Source organism: Dermacentor silvarum, chromosome 8 (assembly GCF_013339745.2).
Source record: "Dermacentor silvarum isolate Dsil-2018 chromosome 8, BIME_Dsil_1.4, whole genome shotgun sequence".
In the NCBI taxonomy this organism is placed as follows: domain Eukaryota; kingdom Metazoa; phylum Arthropoda; class Arachnida; order Ixodida; family Ixodidae; genus Dermacentor; species Dermacentor silvarum.
Genome location: NC_051161.1, coordinates 146,525,583 through 146,553,402, shown reverse-complemented (window position 1 = coordinate 146,553,402; position 27,820 = coordinate 146,525,583). Strand labels below are relative to the sequence as shown.

The 27,820-nt window shown below is 45.3% G+C and overlaps 1 protein-coding gene across 2 annotated transcripts in view; it reads right to left on the bottom strand.

Moving 5' to 3' along the window:
- Positions 1-12,590: 12,590 nt before the first annotated feature.
- Positions 12,591-27,820, bottom strand: part of LOC119461750 (activated CDC42 kinase 1) — a 63,162-nt gene continuing 47,932 nt past the window's right edge. Inside the window, exon 7 of one of the 2 annotated variants that reach the window (XM_037723123.2) lies at positions 12,591-13,529. In XM_037723123.2, coding sequence (XP_037579051.2) covers positions 13,428-13,529 — 102 coding nt within the window. In that variant the 3' untranslated portion in view covers positions 12,591-13,427. Of the gene's footprint in view, positions 13,530-19,572; positions 20,442-27,820 lie in introns of those variants that run through there. The other variant, XM_049672115.1, reaches the window with a different exon arrangement.

The following is a 27,820-nucleotide window of genomic DNA, read 5'->3' as shown; positions in this document are numbered from 1 at the left end:
CCAGCGTAGAATTTCACTTTTCTTCTGTCGTCGTAATGGGGAGGCCGCATTTACGGGGGTATGACCTATTCATTGTCTTACGTGACGGACAGATTTAATTTTGAAGAAATTTCAAGGAAATCCACGCAGAATGAACGCGCTCGGGAAAGGGCTCGTCGTCGACGTGCTGATTCTAGCGTGAGGGATTCCGAAGCCCAGGAGAAACGTCAGCGAAGAGCCGCCGACCCCGAGTTGTTGTTGCCTCAAAACATGGCTCGTACCCACAGGGGGGAGTGGCCCCTACGGGAGCGCGTTGTTGAGGCCGACCGTCAGCGTCGTCTAGCCGCTCTCCAGGAAGCCGACAACGGTGGTACACGCTTCGGCAACGCTAGCGCCAACTTCCCCGGTGCGACGGCCAGGTTTCAACGCTAGTTTCTCAACCGGAACTTCGGAGCTAGCTGCAGTGCGTGTGACCACGGCTGTGGTTCGAGCACAACGTGGCACTCGTCATTGCAATTCGTTCGGAGGAACACCGAATAAACACACGACAGGCTTCGCTTTCCCCCATTTCCTCGATAGGGGAAGGAATACAAATTTTTTTAACCAAATCAGCATTCTTAGGATACTGCCTGCACTTCCTGGTAATATATCTATCTACGTCCAGACTTAATCGTTTTCCTTTCGTGCCAACTTGGGTCATAGGGTACGTGCCACTGGCTTGGGTCACAGGGTGTTCGCCACTCTTCAAGCAACCACTTAATGGGACCTCAGATCGTTGGACGTCTGCCAGTGGGTATATGGCGCTTTTTAATGAAAGGAAGCGCGAGAGTGGAGCTCGGCTACAGTGCACGCCTTATACGTGCATGACGCGCTTCGGCGGTGGCAATACGGTGTGTCGCTATACATTACTTCAATGCAAATTGCATTAACGTCGACAGTGATCCTGAGATTGTTTCTACCGGAATTCTTGTGTTTTCGCGACATTGGGAAAACTCAGGTCAGTGTAGTATTCAGGTTGTCAACACCTAGGATTCCTCTGTGTGAGCTTCGCGCTTAGGCAAGACATGGCCTCCTATGCAAGAGATGGACGATACGTCTTGGTGCTTGCCGCGTCTTCATCCGGTTGTTGTTATACCGTCGTCCTCACGCCATCGTCTTCATGCAGTCGTCGTCATCTCTTGTCGTTATACCAACGTTTTAATTTAGGAATCGACATGTCGAATCTTAAATAATGACTACGGCACGATGACAATCAGATGCATCTGATTGTCGTTGAGCCGAAGTCGTTATACCCCTTTGTCGTTCCATCGATATCATTCCATCTTCGTCATTCCATCACCACTGCGTCGGCGTCATGCAGATGTCGTCATGTATCATGCTCATGGGCCACATTGACAAGCGAGTGTCATAGCAAAGTGGGACGATATCGATGTGGCACATAGCCGAAGCAACGAAAGTCTCACATTTACCCCTACACGTGATAAATAAACATCACTTCAAGAATATAATATGTTGCTATATTGTTCAATTGCTATTCGCAGTACCATCGACAGCAATCGTTAGATTTTGCCGTAATTTTTTTTCTCCTGTTCTCGATTGCTCGTTTTCTCTTCGCCTCCAAGACTTCGTACCTATCTTTGTAGCACAATGTTTAGCTGTACTTCTCTAGCCCTCCGTAAACTAAATACATCCACATGTTGCACAGTGCTCATGACGAATTCTGTCTTTGCACTTTTCCCTCACTGCTTCTGGTGTCTCCTGGGTTTAGCAAGCTTTCAAATCTCTAGTGTCCCCTCGTTTAGCTTTGATTAGATTGGTTGGGGTGCCAGGGCATAATTGATCGTCTATTTCTAAACGAAATGGCCGATTCGTTTCCAAAAGCGTTCCTGAATAATCTGGTTAATCAGTTCCTACCAGCATCAGCTTTCTATCACAGGGGCTAGATTTCAGAGACAGCTGATGCTGCGTGAATTCTACGCCCCGCCCCGTCTTTAACATACTCTTCAGATTTTCAGCGCTCACATTATTGAAACAGTAAACTCTGTCAAACGTGAACACTTGAAGTCGCAATCAATAGACGATGTTGTCGAATTCCATTTCTACATTTTTACCTACACAGAGCTGATCTGGTTCCTTCACCTAACTGTTCCTTTTGTGGGGGAACACGAAACAACAGATCAATTTATCATTGATTGTCAAATATATTGTCACGTAGTAGTGCCGCTGAAGTAAACAGTCGTAAAACTGTGTACGACGAAATTGATTCTTTATTGGGCGAACTTGTGCCCACAAAACCAAGCTACACTCGAAGCACAACGAAAGCGGCGAACGCAGTCGGCGATCGGCGAAAATCTGATCAGCGGCGAAACGCGTCGGCTTTTATATACGAGTCATCGAAGGTTCCAGATTAATCCCTGGTACCCGCGTGTCTTCCAGAAAGTTCTAGACAATTCGCGTCGCTCACATAATCAGATTACATGAGCGTCGGTGAAAGGAGACAACGGCTAGAAGTATCGATAAAGTTCGAGAAACTTCCGATACATGCAGGCGCGTCCTGTGCCTAGCGATGTTTAACAGCCGGTGAAAAGCGGTCACCGGTGAAAAGGATAAACATGTATACGTGTCAATACCCTCCCCTTAAACAGCATCGTCCCGATGCTACAAACACGAAAGCGAAAACAAAACCACGCATACAGAGAGAAAAAACAACAACAATAACAAAGCAACAAAGTTTCTAAGTTCGTCAGCGGGCGTAGAAAGGCTTAAGACGCACAACGTGGATGACTTCAGGTCGTGCCCGGCGCCGCTGTGATTGCGAAATGCCGTCTGGCACGACCTCATAGTCCAGTGCGCCGCTACGTCGGATGATCTTATATTGATGGTCCGAAATGGCGACGTAACAGTTTCTCGCAAAGTCTTCGTCGGCGTATTGAAGTACAGACCCAAACACGGTCGCCGGGCTGGTACTCGACGTAGTGTCGTCGAAGATTGCAGTGTCGATTGTCGGTCCTCTGCTGGTTCTTGATGCGCAGGCGGGCGAGCTGTCGACCTTCTTCGGCACGCTGCAAATAGGTGGCAACGTCGAGATTTTTTTTGTCGGTGACGTCCGGTATAGCATGGCGTCAAGCGTCGTTGCCGTGTTCCTTCCGTAGACCAGGTTGAACGGCGCCATGTGCGTCGTTTCTTGCACGGCCGTGTTGCATGCGAAGGTCACGTACGTAAGGATGGCATCCCATGTCTTGTGTTCAACGTCGACGTACATTGCCAGCATGTCGGCGATGGTCTTATTTAGGCGCTCGGTGAGGCCATTCGTCTGCTGGTGGTAGGAGGTGGTCCAGCGATGGCTTGTCTGGCTGTATCGCAGGATCGCTTGAGTTAGTTCTGCCGTAAAGGCCGTACCTCTGTCGGTGATGAGGACTTCTGGGGTACCGTAACGCAGCAGGATGTTCTCAACGAAGAATCGGGCTACCTCGGTGGCACTGCCTTTGGGCAAAGTTTTTGTTTCGGCGCAGCAGTTGAGGTAGTCCGGAGCAACGACAATCCATTTATTCCCGGACGTCGACGTCGGAAAAGGTCCCAATAAGCCCATCCCGATCAGCTGGAACGGTCAGCGAGGTGGCTCTATCGGCAGTAGAAGTCCGGCTGGCCTTGTCGGCGGTGTTTTGCGTCGCTGACAGTCTCGGCATGTCCTTACGTAATGAGCGACGTCGGCAGAGAGGCGAGGCCAGTAGTGTTTTTCTTGTATCCTCGCGAGCATGCGGGAGAAACCGAGGTATCCAGCCCTTGGGTCGTCATGGAGAGCTTGCAGAACCTCTGGACACAATGCTGAGGGTACCACGAGGAGGTAGTTGGCTCGGAGAGGCGAGAAGTTCTTCTTTAGGAGAATGTCATATTGCGAGAAAAACGATGCCAATCCTCGCCTGAACACCTTCGGCACAATGACGGCTTAGCTTCCAGATAGTCTACAACGCTCCTTAGTTCCGGGTCAGCTCGCTGTTGTTCGGCGATTTCATCGGCACTGATGGGTCCCAAGAAAGTGTCGTCATCCTGGTCATCCTGTGGCGGCGGATCGACGGGGGCACGAGACAAGCAGTCGGCGTCAGAGTGCTTTCGCCCGGACTTGTAAACGACGGTGATGTCGAATGCTTGAAGTCTCAGACTCCATCGCGCGAGGCAACCTGAAAGATCCTTCAAGTTAGCTAGCCAACACAAGGCGTGGTGGTCGCTCACAACTTTGAAGGGCCTGCCTAGAGGTAGGGCGAAACTTTGATGTAGCCCAGATGATGGTGAGGCACTCCTTTTCTGTGGTGGAATAATTTGCTTCCGCCTTCGATAGCGACCGGCTAGCACAACTTATGACCTTTTCTAGTCCGTCAGTCCTCTGCACAAGCACGGTGCCGAGTCCTACGCAGCTTGCGTCGGTGTGCAAATCGGTATCGGCGTTTTCGTCGAAATGCGCAAGTATTGGCGGCGATTGCAGGCGTCGCTTCAGTTCTTCAAATGCTTCGACCTGCGGCGTCTCCCACTTGAACTCGACGTCAGCCTTCCTGAAGTACGCCAGTGGCTTGGCATCTGTGAAAAGTCCTTGACGAGAAGCGCCTGTAATAGGCGCACAGTCCAAGAAATCTACGCACTGCCTTCTTGTCAGCGGGCGGAGGAAAGTTGGAGATGGCCGCACTTTTCTGAGGGTCAGGGCGCACTCCAGACTTGTTGATGACGTGGCCCAAAAACAAGAGCTCCTCGTATGCAAAGCGGCACTTTTCTGGCTTCAACGTGAGTCCGGAGGTTTTGATTGCTTGAAGAACTGCTTCAAGGCGCCGCAGGTGTTCTTCGAAGCTTGAGGCAAACACAACGACGTTGTTCAAATAGACGAGGCAAGTTTTCCACTTCAACGCTGCCAGTACTGTATCCATGACGCGTTGGAAAGTCGCAGGTGCCGAGCAAAGACCAAACGACATGACCTTGAACTCGAACAGTCCGTCTGGTGTTATAAAGGCAGTCTTCTCCCAGTCCCTCTCGTCGGCTTCGATTTGCCAGTAGCCAGTTTTGAGGTGCATCGACGAAAAATACTTTGCGTTGTAGAGTCGATCCAAGGCCTCGTAAATCCATGGGAGAGGGTATACGTCCGTCTTCGTGATTTTGTTGAGGCGACGATAATCAACGCAGAAACGTAGCGTTCCATCCTTCTTCTTCACTAACACCACGGGGGACGTCCACGGCCCGTACTCTTGGACGACTAGATGATGTCGTTGCGCAGCATTTCGTCGAGTTGTTGCCGCATGGCCTCGCGTTCGCGCACCGAAACTCGGTATGGGCTCTGACGGAGTGGGCGGACATATTCATCGGTTATGATGCGGTGCTTGGCGACAGGGGTTTGTCGAATTTTTGATGATGACAAAACGCAGTCTTTGTATTGCAGGAGCAGGGCCTTTAGCTGTTCTTTCTTATGTCTGTGAAGGTTCTGATTGACGTCGAAAGCTGGTGCACTAGAATCCGTGAAGGCGAAAGCACTGCTGGCTTGTACTATTTCGTCGATGTAGGCGACCGTGGTGCCTATAATAATGTGCTTGTATTCGTGGCTGAAGTTCGTGAGCATCACTCTTGCTTTCCCTTCACGTAGCTCAGCTATGCCTCTAGCGACGAAATTTTCACGGTTGAGCAGTAAGTGATAATCGCCCTCGATTACGCCCTCCATGTCTGCAGGCACTTCGGTACCGACGGAAAACATTACGCTGGAGCGAGGCGGAACGGTGACTTGTTCTTCTAGCACATTCAAGGCATGGTAATTGATGTTTGTACCCGGCGGTATTGCGTTGTGCGTTAAAAGCGTCATCGACTTGGACCTTAAGTCGATGACTGCACCGTGTTAGTTTAGAAAGTCCATACCTAGGATGACATCCCTGGAGCAGTGCTGCCGGATTACGAAGCTCGCCGGGTAAGTGCGGTTGTTTGCCGTGACTCGCGCTGTGCAGATTCCAGCTGGCGTTATAAGGTGGCCTCCCGCTGTCCGTATATCGGGTCCTTGCCAGGCTGTTTTCACCTTCTTCAACTTGGCGGCGAACGGGCCACTGAAGACAGAATAGTCGGCTCCAGTGTCGACGAGAGCGGTGACGTTATGACCATCGATTAGCACGTCTAGGTCGGTAGATCGTCGTCTGGCGTTAGGGTTAAGTCGTGGCGTCGGATCACGGCTTCGTCGGCTTGCTCCGCTGCTGCTACGTCGTGTAGGCAGGTCTTCTTTCAGCGTCGAAGTGTTGTCGTGAAGGCTCTTGCCAGGCGGTGTGCTGATACCTCATCGTGATGATTCGCGAATCTTCTTCGTCGGCGGCGGAGGATCTTCGCAATTGCGTCGTACAGCAACCGCACCTCCATCGGTTGCTCCTTTTAGTTTCCCGGATAGGGGCTCATGGACCGGCCCCGGGCTGGGCCAGTGTATGGTCGGCGCTGCGGCGACAAGTAGCGTCCTGGCGATTGCGAACGCGAGGGACGTCGGGGTGTCCACTGCGTTCCGGCGATGTAGTCGGCGATGTCACGTGGCCGCTCGCAAAGCTGTGGATGTGGCGCGTTGACGGCGAACCCTCGTAGGCCCATCTCGCGGTATGGGCATCGGCGGTAGACATGGCCGGCTTCCCCGCAGTGATAACAGAGCGGGCGGTGGTCGGGGGCGCGCCAAATGTCCGTTTTCTCGGGTAGCTGCGCTGGGCGCCGGGCGGGCGTGCTGGCGGCGGGGGCGGCGGTGCGCGACGGAACTGCGGCGTTACGGGGCCCTGGCACAAGCGTGGAGGGGGACCTTGACGGCGGGCGACGGCGGCGTAGGTCATCGCTTCCGGCTGTGGTTGAGGCGATGCCGGAATTTCTGGCACTTCCAGTTACCGCTGAATCTCTCCTTTAACTATGTCAGCGATCGAAGTCATCTGAGGCTGCGAGCTTGGGAATAACTTTTGCAGCTCTTCCCTTATGACCGCTCTGATCATCTCTCGCAGGTCGTCGGCGCCTATAGCGCTTGAGCTTCGGCGTAGTTTGTCAGCACATGGCGGTTGTATTGCCTGGCTCGCACTTCAAGCGTCTTCTTGATCGTTGTGGCCTCCGAAACAAATTCTTCGACATTCTTGGGCGGGTTACGCATCAATCCGGCGATTAGTTGTTCTTTGACGCCCCACATCAAGAAACGAACTTTCTTTTCCTCAGACATGTCGGGGTCGGCGTGGCGGAAGAGGCGAGTCATCTCCTCCGTGAAGATCGCGATGTTCTCGTTCGGTAATTGCACTCTGGTTTCTAAGAGAACTTCGGCCCTTTCCTTTCGTACTACACTCGTGAAGGTCCTCACGAAGTTCTCACGAAATAGGTCCCACGTCACCAGAGAGGTCTCTCTGTTCTCAAACCAGGTCCGGGCAGCGTCATCCAACGAAAACTAGACATGGCGCAGCTTGTCGTCATCGCTCCATGTGTTGAACGTCGCGGTCCTCTAGTATGTCTCCAGCTAGGTTTCAGGGTCTTCAGCCGATGATCCACGGAAGGTCGGTGGCTCCCGAGGTTGCTGCAGCAAGATGGGGGACGCTGGGGCTGCCATTGGGGTCGTTGACTTGGCCTTGATCGATGTGGTCTTCTCGGGAAGAAGTTCGTACTCCGGCAGAAGTCCTTGCTGCCTACGGCTAGCTCGCTGGTCCTTGGCGACGTTGGTGTCGCCCTCTGGTTTGGGGCTGGTAACGCAGCTTTGCGGGGGCGTTCAGTGCATGAACGCACTAGCACCTCCACATTAGCCTTAAAAACACCGTTCCACGTTTACTATCGAAATTACCAGCTTTGGGGGCTTCGACCCTTGGGCACAGCGACAGGAAGGTTGGCGATGCCATCCAGGATTTTACTGCCGGGCCAATGAGATTTCGACTATAAAATCAGAACTTAAGTTTTCGTTATTTTTCTACAAAATCGATTTCGATTAGCTGTATTTTTGCTTTCATTTATTCCTTCATTCTAATAAAATCATTATCTACAATTCATCCATTAATTCTCAACTATCTATTCACGAGTTTTTATTACATTCGTTTGCATTTTTTTCCTATGTTTTTATTGAACTGCCCGGTTCCCAACCAATCCCCCAGAGTGGGTGTGTGCCACTAACATTAAGGCTCTACATCTACATCTATAGTTCATCGCAGCATGCACCAAGTTCACTGCGAATACAATGAGGCTATCAACTGCATGATATGATTGGTGACGTTTAGCATTACGTGTTAAATTTCACCACTCAGTGAATAGATCGGTATCTTTAAACAAAAAAAGGAGGCGAAACAGATTTCTCCTAAAAATCAAGTGTCCATGCGGGAAGATCAATTTCTCCACGGTAGCGCATGGTAGCGCACTTTATGTTTCAGCCTGTCAATTAGAGGCTTGCGCTCTTCCACAAATTCCGGGCATTCTGGCAAGTAATGTTCCATTTCACTCAATCATGTGTTTCAAATATTCTAAACATTGGGCCACACTCGCAAAACCAGCAAGAGACGCCATTATTTGTGGATTACGTAAGTTCGAATGAAAGCTTGGATTCCTTTTGGCATACCACTAGATTCGCTACAACCACTAGAGGTAACAATTTTCCCGATTCGAAGCAACCAGGGTGCAAGTTCCCTGTTTATTCCCTGAATTTTACAGAACCGAAAGATTCCCTCATAATACGAGGTTTCGCAGGTTTTCCCCTGGTCGTAACACCCTGATCCGGTATGGCTCGCTCAGAGAGAGAGTGAAAAAAGGGGAAAGGCAGGGAGGTTAGCCAGAAGCCGGCTCAAAGAGCGGGAGAGGTGGAGCCCAGGTGACAGGGCTTTGGATTGATTTTGACCCTCTGAGGTTCTTTAGCGTGCACCCTGGGCCGGCGCACGAGCATGTCAAACAAAGTAGATATACTGTGACCTATATGAGTGACTATAGTGCCTATTCTTGCGAAGAATATGACCGCAAGCGAAGGGACGCATTTAATTAATCCTAATAGCACCCTTTATTTCAACACCGTCCAGCACTTCGCCTGCTCCCCTAAAAGCTGGATTCACACAACAGGACGCATCGCTTATTCAGTCCGTGGATGAGCATGACGTGGCTTGCGGCCGCCCAATCGCTCCACGCAGAGGTGCGACGCAATTCGTTGCAGTTTAGCCACGTCACGCTCGTCTGCAGACTAGAAATCAGCAATCCGTCCGCACGTGTGAATCTAGGTTAAGACGAAACATTAGCTTGGGGCCAACTCCAATGCCGCCTATTCAAACACATTTAAAACGCAGAAACGCTCTTATGAAACAACCACGAGATCAATTTGAACGAAATTAGTTGCATTTGAGAGGGAATGTGAAGTTCCAGTGACTGTTGGGAGCGGACCTTTCATTAAGGGCCTGGAATTTTTCAGCAAGACTGCTGGAAATTGGTATATTTTAAATAATATAGAAGAACAACGTTTAGAAACGCGTAACTATGCTCCAAAAAGAATGCTGCTGTTCTGTAAATTGCATCTGTTGAAGCATCTAAAGCGGATAAATTTGGTATGAGAATATACAGCTCACGTAAATGTGTTAGTGTTTACAAGGATTTAGCAAAAGTCGTATTCACATATTAGTGCTGTAATTAAGAGCCATGCATAATACATCAATTTTGTCCGCTTTAGATATATTATTAGGTGCAGTTTACAGAATTAAGATATCAATTTTCATTGCTGAGTTACAAAGTTGTAAAGATGATTGTGTTGTTTCTGATTGTTTTTCTTTTTAATTTTGCGATTTTCACCAATTTTTGTTTTATAAATTCACGGCTTAAATTAGAATTCCGCATCTAACAGTCACTACATTTTAACTTTTCCTTTGAAATGCAACAAATGTACCCATCAAATTCGGTGCAGCGGTTGCCGAAAAAAACTATTTGTTTATTATGTAGTATGTAGTATTTCTTAAATACATAGTTTTGTCTTTCTCTCTCCCTCATTTTCCATGCAAGTGAAACTATGTTTTCCTCTGTGTTCACGTTATAATGCCAACATCGTCACGTCTCCAGCTCACGCATACAACCATACCATATACTTTGGCGTATTCTCCGACAACACTGACTTTAAAAAACTTCCCTTACTTGAATGCACCACAAGCGCCTGGCTGATGGCCAGAAATAAGGGGGCATATCCCAGTTCACAATGGACTTGTATGGGCCCGTTAATGCATGCACCAAGCACGTATTAGATAAGACTGTCCTTGATGACACGTGTTGCTTGTGCAGAATATGGACATTTCTTCGTAACAATTTGTGTCGTGTGTTTGTGTCTCGGAACAGGAAGTTCATAGTTAGCGGACGTCTCATAGTGTGCCTCTTGTTATTTCAGCCTCAAAGAAGCTTTAAAATTTGTCCTTGATTATGATACTGAAATCAAACGAGGCTGCCACACGAGGTACGATAGTTTTTTCATTAAATGTTCCTCTGAATCGTACAGTATTGTTCGAAATTTCCCACGCAACAGCGTGCGCGAACGCGGTAATTTCATGCCCTGTAGCCGAGTTTGTATTTGATTCTAAGAGCTTCAAGGTTGTGAAGCGAGGAAAAGAACATCTTGTCCCAGCCTCATCAGCTACCGGTTGTAAAAATTACTTCATGAGCCCCACCACCAGTCCGAAAGTCAAGGCCTTGCATGGCTTCTGTACATACCATATCATCGCATTGCGGGAAAGCGTACATCGACGGACATCCCGTATGCCGTCTTCCACGTTGCGTGAAAGACCGCATATGCCAGCAAGCTCAAAAAAGAGGACAAGGGCGCCAGTTTGGCATAGCCCACATTAATCTGCAGTTTGTGAGGCATGCTTTCTGTCGGGGAAAACTTGTTCAATGTCACAGCGGTGCACTAAGTGTTTTTTCGAGCGTCAAAGAAGTCCGCGAATACACGCAAAGTGCCTAGAGCGGCCAGTCGCGCGGCAATCTTGCGTGTATTCGCGGGCTTCCTTCACACTCGGAAAAACACTTTTATGTAGCACGTATTGAGCGACAGAAAGCTGTATCGGGAGTTCTTCAAGTTGCTCTACAATTTTCTCACTGACACTTTTAATCTAATTATAATATTTGACAGGTTGATTAATTAATGAAGATTGATTACGTAATAAGGCGGAATGCAAAAATAATCTCAGTATCTCCAAGCAACGGCAAACAATATTACCTTGGTTCTGTCCAGCTACGTGGCATTTGCATATTGTTAAAGTTTGGTTCAAGTTACACGAAACACCCTGTATTAGCTCTATGACGCAGATCGAATGTTTGAAAGTTCTCTACTCGCTTTCCAGACAAACCACTGCACGTTTAGACACTTCGCGTGGTAGGCTTTCTATAGTGCTACAACTAACAGGTCCTTGAAAAACGGTACATAGTCCCTTTGGAGTATCGCTCAACGACAGCCTTGCGAACAGAACCAAATCTAGGTGGCGTTGATAAAGCACGCGGCGGCTTGCGTGTAATTGGAAGCCCAAAGTGCACTACCATAGCAAGTAATGGAAGTGGGGACACTCTACTATCGCTCCTACTGCAAATAAAACGTTTATTTAACAGTGTGGCCCACTGCTAAAGGAAACAAACAGTAGAGCTTGTGAGAATTTTTCCCCATGGCAAAAGTGTGGAAGCTTTGCTACTTGTGATTGACAGCGCGGGGACCTTTCTACACGCCTGTGCAGTGCATCTACAGAGATACAGCCAGTACTTGCAGCTGGAGTGCCAGCGAAGTGAGGGCCGCACATAGAAGTCTTCGCTTAACAGTGGGCGGCATTGTGTACATATATCAAGTTTCGTTTTTTTCTTTTCTCATGTACGCTTTATTCCTTTGATCACAACCACTTCTTTCGCAATGGTAGTGCAAGGGTATTGGGGTAGGTGGCTCCTATCGAGTGAATCATACCTAGTACTACCTAAGTGGTCCCTCCCTCTACCCTCCCCCACTGAATTTTGCGTAGTGTAGGCATACAGTTCCTGTATTACATAGGCATTTACAATGGCGCCCATTAGCGGGGAATGCCTAACTTCCCCCTACAGCACTTCCCTCCCCTTCTCTCCATCTCCCAGACAGACCATGATCTTGGCGCCACCACCAGCTTATGTTAGTGCCATACCAACTAAAGCGGCAAAGTTTCCGAGCATCTCAAATTAACCTAATTTCACCAGAAATTACGACTCAGGAATGCTGCACCTATTCTAAGCCCTTAACCAATACATGTGACACTGTTCCCAATTACCAGCGAGTTTTTATATAAGACCAGACGCTATGAGGCAAAACTGTGGCCCCTTCGGTGGGCTTCAAGGGGAGGGGAGGCAAAGCCCCTTTGCCTGCTCGTGCTCCCTGTGTTTCTGATAAGATTAGCACATATCTAACTTGTGTAGCACAATGGCCTATATGACACAAAGCGGGTGAGAAAAATAAATACAGGTGAATGTGACGAAGGAACAGTGCAGTGTTGAAGCAGGATGATGTAAAAGGGTTCCCTTCATTTTTCACCATTAATGTGTTAGGTCAGACATGTTTCTGAATATTCCTAAGTTTGTTCCATGCATGCTGCAAGCAAAACAATCAACCTTATTCCTACAGCTAGCACATATTTATCAGCAAGAGCATGGTGTCCAAATTTTGTGAATGAAAATAAAAAGCTGAAAAGTTTGAAATCATTGAGCTGTCCTGCTACGTTTCTATGGTGTTGAGACTGTGTAAAAATTTATTTAAGGAGAACTGGTTCGTCAACTGGTGCCTCAAGGGTTGCTCTACATCTGATATTGATGTGTGGTTGTTAATTTGTCATGCAAAAAGCTTGTGACCGTACACAATGCAGAAACAAAGGAAAAAATGAGCTCTTTACAAATGGTACACAGTCCCAGCCCACCTGTGTCTAACATGAATATTTCGAAATATTAGTTAAACAAACACTGGACATATACATTTGAAAATGTCATGTCAAAGCATACGACACTCATGTTCCTACAGCAAAGTCCATCTGCTGGCTTGTTTGACATGCCCAACAAGGTGCAATGTCATCCACATGTAGGGTCTGCTCTCACTAAGTGAGGAGATGGCCCTCATTAACAGAGCTAAGCTTTTTCATACAAAAACATTTTCAGTACTCTGTATTTCTGTGTTGTTTTGTACTGTTGCGTAATTGTTTCTTCGTGTTCATTCTAGTGAAATCAAAGCTTTTATGTGCTATTATGTAATGTTTCTTTTTGGTTCCTTCATTATCTTTGTTGCTCTGCCCCACTATTGTAACTTTTTTAACCATTCTTTCAGTTATCTTTTCCATGAACGCATGACAGCTCAGATATTGACTAAAAGGTGAGGCACTTACAATGGCCCTGCAGGTATTCCTTGCTCAATGACTACAGTAAAATACTGCTAGTACTACTGTTCTGTTGCCACTCTATCTGAGCATTTTAAGCATCGCAATGCAATGTGCAATTCAATACAGTCTTGCGCTGTCAAATGTACAGACTGGTCCTGACACACTTGCCTTTTCGCCTAAGTTGGTTCTCTCCAAACATTTTCCTTGTGAAGGAGTGACCTGTGGTAATAAGAGAGGTCTCGCATCTCTGTTCATTGCTATGTATCTTGCCACTGCTTAAGTGAGTACATTTTATGAACAGCACACACTATATGCGAAACACGTCCACACGATTTGATCCAATGGTCATACTCTGGTGTGCGTCTCACTGTCAGTGCACTTTGCACCAAAACAAGGATTGCATGCTGAAGATTTGCATATGGCACTAAAGGTAGGAATACATCGTTCATACTTCTATTGCTCGAAACTTAGCGTATTGTGAGTTCTGGCTGCAAGTGACTCAAAGGCGGGTCCAGTGATGATTGCCGAAAATTGTCAGGGGTGTGCTGGAACTTTAACTTACGTGCTGCATTGCAGTGCTTTGTGTAGACAAGCCGCAGAGTATTACATCACAAGGATGCAGCAAAAATATCGTCACTTTAAATACAGAAAAAAAGTTATGAACTCTACTGGTATGGGATTTCTTAGAAGGCAATTCATTTTTAAAAGTTACTCGGCAAAGTTTGTTGAACAGGGCAACAAACAGCAAAGAAGAGAATTGTCGTCTGCTCTTTTCGTCTACACTATGCAAGTTTATCTAAGATTTCATGACTTATGATTTAATGAAAATGAACTTTTGTTCAACAGCATGCAAATTGTCTATATCGTGTACATCTAGCTATGACTGTATGCAGGAGCAGTTAGAGAAAGGAGACCTGTGTCTCCTTGATAAGAAAAAGAATGTCCCAATACTAACTTTTCTTTGAGCACAACACCAGGTCTCAAAGGCAAAAGCAGTCTTTTTTGCCTAACGAAAGCACGCAATAGCGTCACTGTCCTTTCAACAAATGTTTCTACAATAAGTTGCACCAGGTTACTTCACTGTGTTGTTTTAAATTCACAACATGCATCTTTCTGCATGTTCCAATGACAATATAGCTACTTTTCTGCCAATGGTCAGCATGCCTGAAACTGAAACGCTTGACTTAATCAGTGAAATCAAATCTGACCTTTGCTGTCACGTTAGAAGATGAGTCAGCCCATCTGACAGATGCAGGTTAACAGCTATACTATATCAAAAGCAAAACAGAAAACGTAGTTCTGTTACGGTTACGTGCGAAAAAGAAAATGAAAGAAGGTAACGACGCAAGAAAGGAAAACAACTGCCTTTTGTTGTTCAAGACAACTAAATTTATTTTGATCATCAACACATACAAAACATAAACAAAAAATACAGCGTGTTCACAACTCTAGACAGTAGACAGAGAGAGAAACGAATTTGTCAGGAAAATTAAGTCTGGTTAGTAAGTTAACAAGAATTACAAAAGGACAAAAGGCTATGAAACACTGCATCACTGACAGAAAGAAAGCAAAATCATTGGAACATGCTTTGCGCATGGTCAGCAAGCTGAAGGTCGTTACAATCACAACTGCCACCAGCAATGGTGACCATCTTTGGTGCTGTGCCATACACTGCAGCCCTGTGACTCCCTTCTCAACGCGGTAAATGTTCAACATACTCACTCGTCGTGCAACACGGAATTTCGTGTCGAGCAGACAGTGGTGAACAGAGCCACTGATCTCTGGCATGCATTGTGACAAAGAAAAGACAGCTATTTTTGTTCGAATGCAATGTTCCAAGGCTTTCACTGTGTAACTAGCACCAGTGCTTCACAAACATTGATTAATAAATAACTGTATAAGAAAGAACAGAATCAGTATGCTAACAAAAGGTGTCAAACGTTGCTGGCCTATCGGTCTCGGTAGGTAGTATACGTTGTAGATCAATGTGATAGAGAATATGATTTATGCTATGGATGACAAATGCTCTTGCACTTAGCCAGTGGGATAAAAAAGCACCATTCTTAAACTTAGTAACTATCCAGCATGAATCAGCAAACCATGTTTCAAGTCATCCTTATTAAATAATCACTGCGTCAATACTGAATAGATGTTCTCTTTCACAGTGGCGCCCCCTGCACATCAGATGTCAATGCTACAGCAATTACCAAGCTGAAAGTTCGAGTTTGTCACAACAGTTCAAAAATGCAGCCCAGCTCACAGCAAGTACAATTACACTAGCTGCAAGAGTGCCTGGAGACAAATGATCTGCTGTTGCCAAGATACAAATGCGCCAAATGTATACTTACAACTACGACTATATGAAAGCCCAATACTAATATGTTATCAATAGCCACGAGAAGCTGATGTGCAATGAAATTGTCGAATGCAGATGAACATACTTGTGCTCCAAAAAATGCAGGCTACGTTTAGGAGTGGATTAACCCCTTAAGTGTTTTAGATGAGCTCAGCTCGTCAATGTGATCTTGGTTAATTTTGCTTTGGACAAGCTGAGCTCATCAATGGCAATAATCCCATTTTCAAAGCGATTATTAAAAGCGAGGTGCGTAGCACGTCCACTTAGTTTTTATACATAGACAGCTGCAGTGCCAGCTCTTGAAATCCGTGGTTATTTCGCTATTTTTTGTTTCACTACAAACTAGATGCCAGCACTTTTTCAGTGTTTTGAAGGCAGCATTGATTTAGTTTTTGTATTCTACAATACACGTGGCAGCCATTTCGGCAGCGCTGGAAGGACGCGTTTATTGAAATCTTTTCTAATAAATAAACAGCAGCATTTTGTCAGTGCTCAATGACCACGTTCTGGGAATCGCACGCTTTTTGCACCTTTTGGCAGATTTGCAACAATCTGGTGCGAGCCCTGTGGCAAAGCTCTCTGTTCTGTTTTGTGCTTCATGAAGTTTCACACAATTCATGACCTGCATTAGAAGTGTAAGTATGGACGAAAAAGTTTCTTCGGTGAAGAACTTTGCTTAGTAGAATAGTTGATCTTGAAACTAGGAAAAATAAAGAATTTTTCCTCATTTCTAACAATACCGTTTGTGGCAATGACAAGTACATAGATATTGCATAATGAAGAGGTAAAATGAGGTTTTCATGCTTAAATGATGAAGCAAATTGGTTGAAAAAGGTATAGAAGGGTTTTCTATGGACTAAAGTTTGAAAATAAGCCATAAAATTAAATAAAAATAAGGTAATTTTTGGTCAAAATAATAAAACACTTAAGGGGTTAACTGTCTCTAATGCTAGCAAAGTAAATCCAAAAGATAATGGTCTGTGGTAAACTTGGTAAAAAGTAAAACAAACAATAAAATCATACATGGCTGCCTCTGAATATCAACCATGATTATCACCTATGCGACAGGGACACACACACAAGAAGAATGCATAATCTTATTAACCAGCTGTTGCCTCCAATGAAAGACGTGAATAGCATGTCCCATTAAACATGTAATGGAAGACGTGTAATCATGAAGTACTAGCCAGTTCTACAAATCGAAGCCCATTGCAAAATCAAAATATACACATAAGGCAAAAAACTGGAAGATTCTAACATGACTATCATAAGCATACCAACACTTGTGCCTCCTAAATGCTGATTTTAATTTTATGACCTACCAGTGCCTGCTACAGCTTCGCTAAAAGCAGCTACGGGTGAAATAACAAACTGCCATCGAAAAATGCATAGCTGCAATACTCTGACGACAGTACAGTGATGTGTTGGTTGAATTAGCTAGTGGCCAACATGTGCAGAAAGTACCAATAAGGCATGCAGAGAGAGAAAAGGAAACATGAACAGCCAGAATGTTCTCCACACTGTCATGTGACTAAATTGGACAGCCTGAGCATGTACATGCCGAGCTCTGCACTTTTACCCAGCCTTGTCACACTACAGATACTCATAGTTCACCTGCATTTGTGCCTTCATTCACTTTTTTTTTTCACGGACACAATGCCCACTTCCCTACAACTAGACCATGCAACCACTTCCAAATGTATGGTGAATGCTGGCAGGCACATTTGTGTGTGTGTGGGCGTGTGCATGTATGTGTACATGCATGTATATCTGGATGCCCCGCTGAGCACGAGGTTGCGGGATCGAATCCCGGCCCTGGCGGCCGCATTTCGATATAGGCAAAATGCAAAAACGCCCGTGTGCTTGCGTTGTAGTGCACGTTAAAGAACCCCAGGTGGTCAAAATTAATCCGGAGCCCTCCACTACGGCGTGCCTCATAATCAGAACTGGTTTTGGCACGTAAAACCCCAGAAAGAAGCTATCTTGATGCCCCTTTTTTCACTTTCCCACAGTGTAGAACAACAAACCAGATGTAATCCTTGTTAACCTCCCTCTCAACACATTTCCTTCTCTCTCCATCTCACTGCCACCCTCCTCCCTCGGCTGCTCTCTGCACTTGTGGTCAAGTTTCCAAGTTTGAGCCCTCCCCTGTCCACTTTGAGTAACTGCTCACTCAGAGATACCTAACTGTTTACCACTACAAATAATACCCATCATAAGTTGGCTCCACCATACCTCATCCGACTGCTGCCCGATGAGCAGCAATGTAGAAGGACAACTCAACCCCAAGTTCCTTCCGGACCTATTCATACTACATAGCATAAGCCATAGGTCATCATTTGTGATCACAGACACACCAGCAAGTGTACAACGTCAGTCCCCAAAGAGACGATGTCGCAAAGAAAAGAACTACTGCTCTTTGACTTGCTACAACTTCTGGAGCAACGAGAAGGAAAATGATGCAAACTCGGCCCTTGCCTCAAAGCTACAAAGTCAATTGGTACACAACAGTGCTTCTTACAACTCCAGCATTACTGTACACTATACAAAGCACTACAATTACTATATCACGCATGAAATGCTTCGCAATTCTCCAGGATAATAGATACAGCACGTTCTACATGCTGTTTCTTTTCCATTAGTGTTGTTTCATGTACATATTCTTGAGTAACAAAAAACCTTTACCACCTAACTACTACACTTGGGCAGTGATCACGCTTTGTGGCACAGTGAAAAACATCTTCGTACAGTGGCTATAAAATACACCACTGGAATACAGCAACATACTGGCATAGTGCTCACAGAGCATACAGACGTTTAAGTTATATAGAGCATTCCCGCAAAGACTGCCAACAGTTCCTGAAAGTAGTGCTGTAGAGATAAAGGAATTTTTTGGCAACGCTTTATTATTCATGCTGGCAGACCTTTTCAATGCTATGGCAATCACTGGAATGATAAGCTAATATACTATAGTTAGCTTTTGAATTGCTTACTAGTAACATTTAACCACAGAATTGGAGCCAGGCAGTAATCAAATCATGATCAATTAATAGAAATCACGAAACTAGGACAACTTTCAGGTTATCTGTCCTCAAACCGTGAGTAAAATGCAGTTTTTCGTATTTTCCAAAAAGTCGCAGGCCTGCGCAGCACACGCAGCACAGTCACAGCGTAAGCTGGTGGAGCGGCTCAAGAGTAGCAATTTCGGCACCATGCACGACAGGGTCTTCGCGGCAAAGTCTCTTCGCCTCGTTTTGACGAGAATGATCTGAACTGTCTGCCTGGCGTCAACGGCGAGCTGCGGCTTGTAATGCTCTCTGCACAGCAGTCTGCTGAGCCCGATGATGCATGGTTGTAGCCACGCATGTAGCTCTACGATTCGCTTCTTCAGCAGCAGTTCGTACCTTGCGAGGAGACGCCATAACGTGTACCGAAGAGGTACCCAGAATACGTGGCGCACATCTCACATCGGGATCGCGTTGATTGCGCGCCTCGTCTGAATCGCATCTCGTCGTCTGCGCCTGCTGCGTTTGCAAGAACCTTAACTAGATGGCACCACCATACTGGCGGAGGCTGGAATCGTGTTGATTGCGCACCTCGTCTCAATCGCATCTCGTCGTCTGCACCTGCACACGCGCCGTTTACAGGCGCCTTAACTGGATGGCGCCACCATAGGTGGAGGCTCGGGTCGTCTGCGCCTGCGCGTCTCTGCCTAGGGCACGTTTATAGAGCCTTTTAAATGCGAAGCATTTCTTGTCGGCGGCTCTGCCCGTCCGTCCCACGTCCCACACCCCCACAGTGCATGCGCGTCCCCTCCCCCTCTCTCTCCTCTCCTACGCTCCCCCCTTTCTCTCCTCTAGGAATCCGGAGCAGCGCGCACGACAGGTGGTGCGACAGCTGCATACTCCGCTGGGGGTGCCACGGTAGTTCCACGGTATGAAAATGATGGAGCGCGCGCGCCTCATTATCTCTCGTGTGCAGCGCTGCGATGAGCGCTCGGGCCACTGCCGCGAAACCATCTCCCGCTCAAGCTGCATACTCCGCTGGGGGTGCCACGGTAGTTCCGCGGTATGAAAATGATAGAGCGCGCGCGACTCATTCTCTCTCCTGTACAGCGCTGCGATGAGCGCTCGGGCCGCTGCCGCAAAACCATCTCCCGCTCAAGCTAACCATCTCCCCGCTGCTTCGCATCCACACATGGTTCCCTTTAGCGGGAGATGGAGTAATATTTTTTCTGCTGCTTGATAGCAAGCGCTTGCGTGGCTCAGTGGTAAAGTATCTGACTCCCGTGCAGTGGGCCTGGGTTCGATCCCGGCGAAGACCGGGGACTTTTTTTCGCATTTCCGGCAATAGCGGTTACGCAGCGGCGGACACCAACCCGAACCGAAACGGCTATTGGAATGAGCCCATAAGAGCTTACACTGTAAAAATCTCTTGTTGTGTGCTTTGAAAAAATGTAGCATTAAACACCAAGATGGATTTTCTGGATTTATTTCTTGAAACTGGCACCTGTTTCAATTCCCATCAAGTGAAAAGTTACTCAGCACTGGTTAGCTTCAATTCAGCAAGTATAATGTTTTGAATAAAAATGCCAGTCAGCGATTTTTCAGTAATTTATTAGCTTAGCAATGATTAGCAAACGTTTCCTGACAGCTGCCGCTTCGAATTCTTTCTTTACCCCATTGGCTTCAGTAACTCTTTGCAGTTTTCACAGGAGCGCCTTGCATCTCTGTTGTAGCCCGTGAAGATGACCATGCAATAGATGAGTCCTGTGACTGAGTCACACATAATATTATGATCGTCTTAAGCTATACCTACATTAAACAAAGCACAAACATGTACTTATAAAATGAAACAAGGAAAACATATAATTGGAAGATATTCGGACGTATGAAAGTATTGCCTAATATTACATCTACAGTCAACTTGTGTTAATTGAAACTCTTATCGACCACAGGTTTCAATTAAAGATACTTGAATTACAGAAAGCTGAATAAGGAGAGGGTGAAAACACGATTTACGTGTTGTTAGACCGATGAATACGTAAGCCTGGTCACACTAAAATAGACACCGCATCCTGAACATGCCTACAAGTGGATGTATGAATGTGTCATCAGAAACACACAGCCACTTATGGTGTTGCCATCTTACAGCTGCACTCATCAACATACAACAGCCTGGATATCACACATGAAAACATTTCCATTCTCCATGCCTTATGAATGTACTCATCGACAACTTAGTTCCATGCCGCTCAATACTACAGAAAGCACAAAAATTAGAATAGTAAAACTAAAGCCTTGCTTGGACTAACTGGCTTCAAAGGGTGCTCAAAATGCGTAACGCCATCAAAATTTTGTCATTAGTTTCAATTAACAAACATTTTGAATTACCTGAGCTTGAATTACAAGTGAAATGTATATCATGGAAGTTTTGAAGAAGTTCTATATTCTAGAAAGCCTCAGGGCATTCAGATAACACCTTTAGGAAATTTACTAATTGTGTCAATGGTAAAAAGATCTCATGTGTCTTGCTAAGTATTAGAAACCGCACGTGAGGAATCAAAATATTACAGCTGCAATGGCTTTCCTGCGTAGAAAAGCCGTCTATTTGTTGCTACCACCAGTACATTTCCTTGGTCTGCAATAAATGGTTTGTAATTGTATACATGCTTTCCAAAGGCACAAAAAAATCCCCATAAAATAGTTGCTGGCTGAAGTAATGCAATATTGAGTTACAAACACGGACACTTTCATTTGCTATGGCTACATAAATCTTACATAACCTGTACACGAGTCATTCCAAAACGCTACATAAATCACATCCTGGCCTATGAACACTTGAGACTTATACAAAACTAACAAACACACGTGTACATATCATCACCATAATTCCTTTCGCTGCCACAAAGCAGGGCGAGGCTGCCATTCGGCACTAAAAATGAGTATGCGGCCTCATCAGTTTTCTAACAGCTATCACCACGTTCGGCAGTTTAGTTCTCGAAACTGAGCATGTTCACTGAGAAAAACAGAAAGAGTACAGCAGTCCCGTCCCGTTCATATAACCTAGCCACTCGTAGGTAATACAGCAGATCTCAGGTCCCAACCCAAACGTGCTATGCTTACTGCCAGGACCATTGCATGAGAGTGGCTACGTGGATGTCTAGCACATGGCCACCTAATGCGCCAAGAACTCCATGCATTGATCTCGCACAACTGGACGTCTAGAGTACACAAACAAAACTTAAAACGAGACAAAATAATTCACAGGAGGATGGAGATAAAGTGATCAGCAATGCTCAAACGAGAAAAGCCTCAGTTCAAAGCCAACGTTTTGACAAGGGGTATTTGTCCAAATGTTTTCCTGAAAAGCCCCTTGTCGAAAAGTTGGCTCTGAACTGGAACTTCCCTTGTTTGCCCACTTTTTAACATAGCTGAACGTATCTTGGGCGTATGTTGAACATATATTGAACTCTTTCAAGAAGAATGTCTCTGGGATACGAGTGGGACTTAAGTCAGGGTACAGAGGATTCCTCACCACATTTTCCAAGTACCTTGTCCTCCTCCTCGTCCTCCCTCCCTCCACCCCGTCTCCCCTCCAAGGGCTATGTAAACAGCTAGCACACACACCAGACACAATACAACATTTTCCGCAGAGTTCCTAGAAGCCAAGCAAGTAAACACAAGCAGCCCAATAAGGCATAAACCGAGAAATTGAGATAAAACTTATATTTGCAAGGAAAAAACCTTGCACTGCTAACAAAAAAAAGACACCTGTGTCACACTACTTGTATAAAGCAGCCTTTGTGTCATCGGCACGTAAGAGGCACTCCTTGAGAGCTGAGAGAAGTTATTAATGTGTTCGCTGCAGCGTGGGTCATTGCAGCTTTTTGTTGCCACACGTATGCAACATTTTTCGAAAAATCAACGCAAGTGAAAAACTCTTCTCCCTTCCAATCGCAAGCATGTCTCTCTGTAGCTTGAGAAGGATGCAATAGAAAGGTGCGCAATTTATTCGTGGGTCATGGCTTACAAAGATTGAGGCCTCAAAATATGTCCCCACCAATAACCTGTTGAGCTCTAGTGGGCTTCCAGTTCAGGCTTCGATGGGTGGCTTGCCCAAACTATTTTGTCCACGGGTAAAATGATTCATGCACAGTAAAAACAATGCTGTGCATAATGACACTAATTAAGTTATGTGCGAATGCCAATCGGCAACTCACTGTGACTCAACTTATGATCACTTGCACGAAGGTGTTAACCAGTAGGCAAACTTTAACAGGGACAAAATGTGCAGCTCCAAAGTAGCTTTAGGACTGGAAAGATCAGATGGATGCATACAGACGTGACATGTGACCATAGAGCGACAATGTTTTTGAAATGGCAGGGCGAAGGATGATATGTCGGGATGTGCAAACAGTAATCTTGAAAAACAAATCGAATACGAATGAAATAATTACTACATCAAATCGAATACATTTTGCATAGTTTTGCACTTGATAGAGTGTTTCCCTTTTACAAAATTTTACTTTACACATTCAGAAATTTCTACTAACAATGAAAGAAGACCAGAACGCTATGCTCCGAGATAAGCTCCCATGCAGCAATGGCTATGGTCTATTCGAGGTTTTATTTTGTTACTGTGCAAAGAAGTGAGTCCTTATAGAGCAGTGACTAATCGAGGTGCCATTTAGTCACTATCTATGAAATGAAAGCCTGGAATTAAAATTAAACAACACGTTTAGAAAATAGAAGCTTCACAAGCAATGCAAGAATACCATAGTACCGCCAAGAGCATGGTAACCAGTCAGCTCCACGACAGAACATGATAGATAGACCAAGCCCCTAACCATATGACGAGATGTTATCAGTGACCAATGCTGAGTCCGCAACGGTATAAAAGCTTGGCCTACGCATTAGATTCGAGTAGTCCAGGGACGGAAATGGAAAAATTGAACCACCTTAGTTGTTTAGTGGTTCCTTTTTTGAGTGCTTGCTCATCGGCGCTGGTTATTTGAAAGCTATTTGTTATATTCGATAAATATACGGTGTTTCGAATATTAACTATTCTATTTGAGCATCAAATCAAACAGCTATATAGTATTCGATTTGTTTTTCAACATTTTGAATATTCGCACATCCCTCATGATTTGCACAACACCTTATTGCTTTTTTATCTAGTGGTTAGCTGTACATTGTACAAGTACCTTAAATAGACTGGCTGCAGAAGATGTGTGAATGCTCTGCAAACATATTAAGGCCGAATATAAAAATAACATAGGCAAGATGAAACCATAAAAAAAATTCGCTTACTATTGAAAAGAATTATGTTTCAAAAAGAAGACAATGAGGATAAGAGAGTCTTTTCGGTGTTCTAAAAAAGAATATGGGAGATGTCTACAACAGCAATAAAAAACTATGCAATGCAACAATGTACTAGTTCTGATAAGACTACCATAAATTTTTGGCCATAGAATCTAAAATTTTATGTATAATGTGAAGTTAACAAGCAGACCTGCTGCTTCGCAATAAAAATATGGTACTTCAGTACAAGTCGACCAGCCCATTATGTAATATAGTAGCACTTTGGTAATTACTATTCAAAACAAAAAAACAAGAACAAAATGCAACTTCCTCTAAGGATGATGTTTCTGAAAACCTTCCAATGATACTGGCAGCAAAGATGGTGAGGATGTTGTCTCAAAATGACATTCTCTCTGACACTGAAAACCAAGCAGTAAACATTGGTGGCTTAGCTAATACTGACAACTGAAAAAACCCTGTTTCTTACAGAGGCAGTACACCCAAATAGCCTGATGTTATGTCTAGTGAAAAATATTTCAGGCCTTTAAATGAAGTGCATGTAGTCAGCAAAAGTAAGCTTTCACCCGCTGCTCTCCCATCTCTTTATTCTGTGGCCTAATTTTTGGTACGACTTTTACTCATGACTTTTCTATTGAAAACCTCCCAGGTGCCTCAGTCTGAAAGCAAAAGTAATTTATTACTTCCTTCTTTTGACGTCAGAGCTGGATACATTCTGCATACACAGCAGCAGGCGAGTATATTATTAGTCTAGCAGCCAAATATGCTGTTATAAGGCAAAATCGCTGCTTGGCTGCTTTTGCGAGTGCAAACGCATCCAAATTCTGCACATTTGGACTTGAGCGCCCAGAAGAATGCTGTCTGGTATCTGTACCTCGCTGGTGCCTGACTTGAGCAAGAAGCACCTGTCAATTCGGTGTTTGGCACCACTCATGTCACTCACGTATACAGTAAACCCTCATTAACTCGAACTCGGATATTTCAAAATATCTATGAAGTCGAAATTTTTTACAGCCATGCTGTCGACCAATGTTTTTCGCCTCTTATCTCGAAAATGTTTTCACCAGATTCCGGACATCTCGAAACATTGGTTTAGAAAATATACCAGGTAAAAGGCAGCATCGCTTGCGCTCAAATTTCACCCGATGGCAGCTCACTAGCAGAGGCAGACACTGCACCGGCCGGCCACACTCCCCGCTTATCTTTCCCCGTTCTTTCTGTCTATCACCGCTCGCGCGTATTTGCTCGGCTGCTCACTGCCATTTTGTTGTGGCCTCACACAGCAGCAGTGAGCTGAGAGTCGCAGTTTTTTTTTTCCCCCTCTAATTTAGGATGCCGTCACGAACACTTCAGTGGAGTCACGGTATATTAATCGTGATCTTGAGCAGGATGATTGCCACTTTTGAGCAGGCGCGATCATCCCACACACTGCAGCCAAAAGAAGCCAGCATGCAACCTCACAGCATTTCAGTGAGATCGCGGCTTGAAAAGGACGCTCGCTTCATGCTCGCGTGACAGTGAGGTATAAATGACGCGTCACTCGTAGGTGTCTGCTAATAACGCAACAACTGAGCTCTTCTGCAGTTTCAGTTTTCAAAGTTAAATTGTGCGGAATTCATTACAATGCAGAAAGTAGCAGCGTTAGCTTCTTGGATATCTGAAATCACTTATGCTCAAATGACTGTCTTCAATTATTGCTTAGGGTCATGCCTCTGTGATAAGCCCCCCTTCCTGGCACAGTGCCAGTAATGCCACTGCCCATATACTGCCCTATAATATGCACTAGAAGGTACAAGAAGGCATGAGGCAACATTTGACCTCACTGCTCCTTGTTGCTGTTGGCTCTGCTGATCTTTCCTTCTTTTTTTTTAACCACATCCTTCATAGAAGAATGTTTCCGACTTTTCAGCAATTTTTTTAATTCCCTGTCAGCACTGAACTCATACAAAGAAGGCACAAGCGTGAGCAGTTGGAGTTTGATATAGTAAGAAAATCATCTCCCAATTAGTGCCACCACTTCATTGAACCCTTCTGTTTTTCTGCGCACCCCACTTGTGTCGGCTTTGTAATGCCATCTCTCTTAATATGTACAGTCATCCACAGCTGCACTGTTATAAGCAGTACATTTCACAAAAGTTCTGGCATGCTTGGCCCAGTGAACACACGTTTACCATTGCTGTGACGATAGTGTCAGTGATAATACTATCTGCATTAGCAAATTAAAACCCTAAAATATTTGTATTCAAGAGTGCCCATGGGCACCAGAGCACTAGTAAATACTATACTACTGCGCAAGGTATCAACAGAAAGTGCCGGATTTTTACACATACAACCTGCTATAATTACTTTAACAAAGTATGTCCAAAGAACTTGCTGCTGGGCATGTTGGTTCACATGTAGGGAAGACATAGTAAGCAAACTCAATCAAGAGAAAAAAAGAAAACAGTTGTTTTTTTTTCTATATGGCTGTCTCAGATTGTGCTATTACGTCTTCTCGACAATATGTGTGAATCTTGCCTTCAGGTGCTGTTTCATGGGAGCACGCTTCTATGGAAGGAACGGGGAACCAGCTTGCCCCTGCCTAGCTGTACCATGCACGGCTCAAAGAAAAGCTACTCTGGAAGACAAACGACAGCATGTAGTGGACATGCTGTCTCACTTGGTCGCAAGGATGAGCAACTGCCAACGCATTTATAACCCCAGATGAACCTCCATAAAGCACCATGAGGCCATGGAAGGGAACTCCACTACCAGTGCCATTAATTACTACCGTCCCTCACAGTCATCATCATCATCAGCCTATATTTATGTCCACTGCAGGACGAAGGCCTCTCCCTGCGATCTCCAATTATCCCTGTCTTGCGCTAGATGATTCCAACTTGCGTCTGCAGATTTCCTTACTTCATCACCCCACCTAGTTTTCTACTGTCCTCGACTGCACTTCCCTTCATTCTCTTGGTATCCATTCTGTAACTCTAATAGTCCACCGGTTATCCATCCTACGCATTACATGGCCTGCCCAGCTCCATTTTTTCCTCTTAATGTCAACTAGAATATCGGCTATCCTTTTTTGTTCTCTGATCCACACCACTCTCTTCCTGTCTCTTAACGTTAGGTCTAACATTTTTCGTTCTATTGCTTTTTGTGCGGTCCTTAACTTGTTCTCGAACTTCTTTGTTAACCTCCAAGTTTCTACCCCATATGTTAGCAGCGCTAGAATGCAATGATTGTACCTCCCTCATGACACCATCCATCACAGTAAAGCCCCCCAAGTACAAGCTTCCATGCACACAAATGACTGACTACATGCATACTCATTCTGCAATCTGCATTCTTATTCATAAAAATGGCAAAGATAGTATCGTAAAGACAATGTGCTCCGGTACATAAAATATCACTGTGCGCAGTCACCAATACAGACTGCCATCCAGATTCTGATGCTGATTGCTGAGTTTCTTCCCACCAAGCGCATTGCAAAAGAGCGTCAGATGAGGACAACTGGGCCCGTACTCACTAAACTTCTTCTACACAGGCAAGTTGTCTCATAGTCCTACTTTATTTAAGACTTGAAAACAGTCTGATCTACTGTCTAAGTAACACATCCAGCGGTGAACATGTTAAAGAGAAATCGTACAGCAATGATAAATTTTATTACCGGTAGAAATTATGGAGTACTGCTCATAGCTTGCTGTCCGGCTGCCTGCCACTCGTATTTGGGATTGGCATGGCAATAGGACAACCGCCATGGCAATTACCTGTAAGGGACAGTTAAGTAAGAGGTGTCATGAGCACAAGCCCACAGCCGATGACCTCCACTGCTAGAACGCACAGTA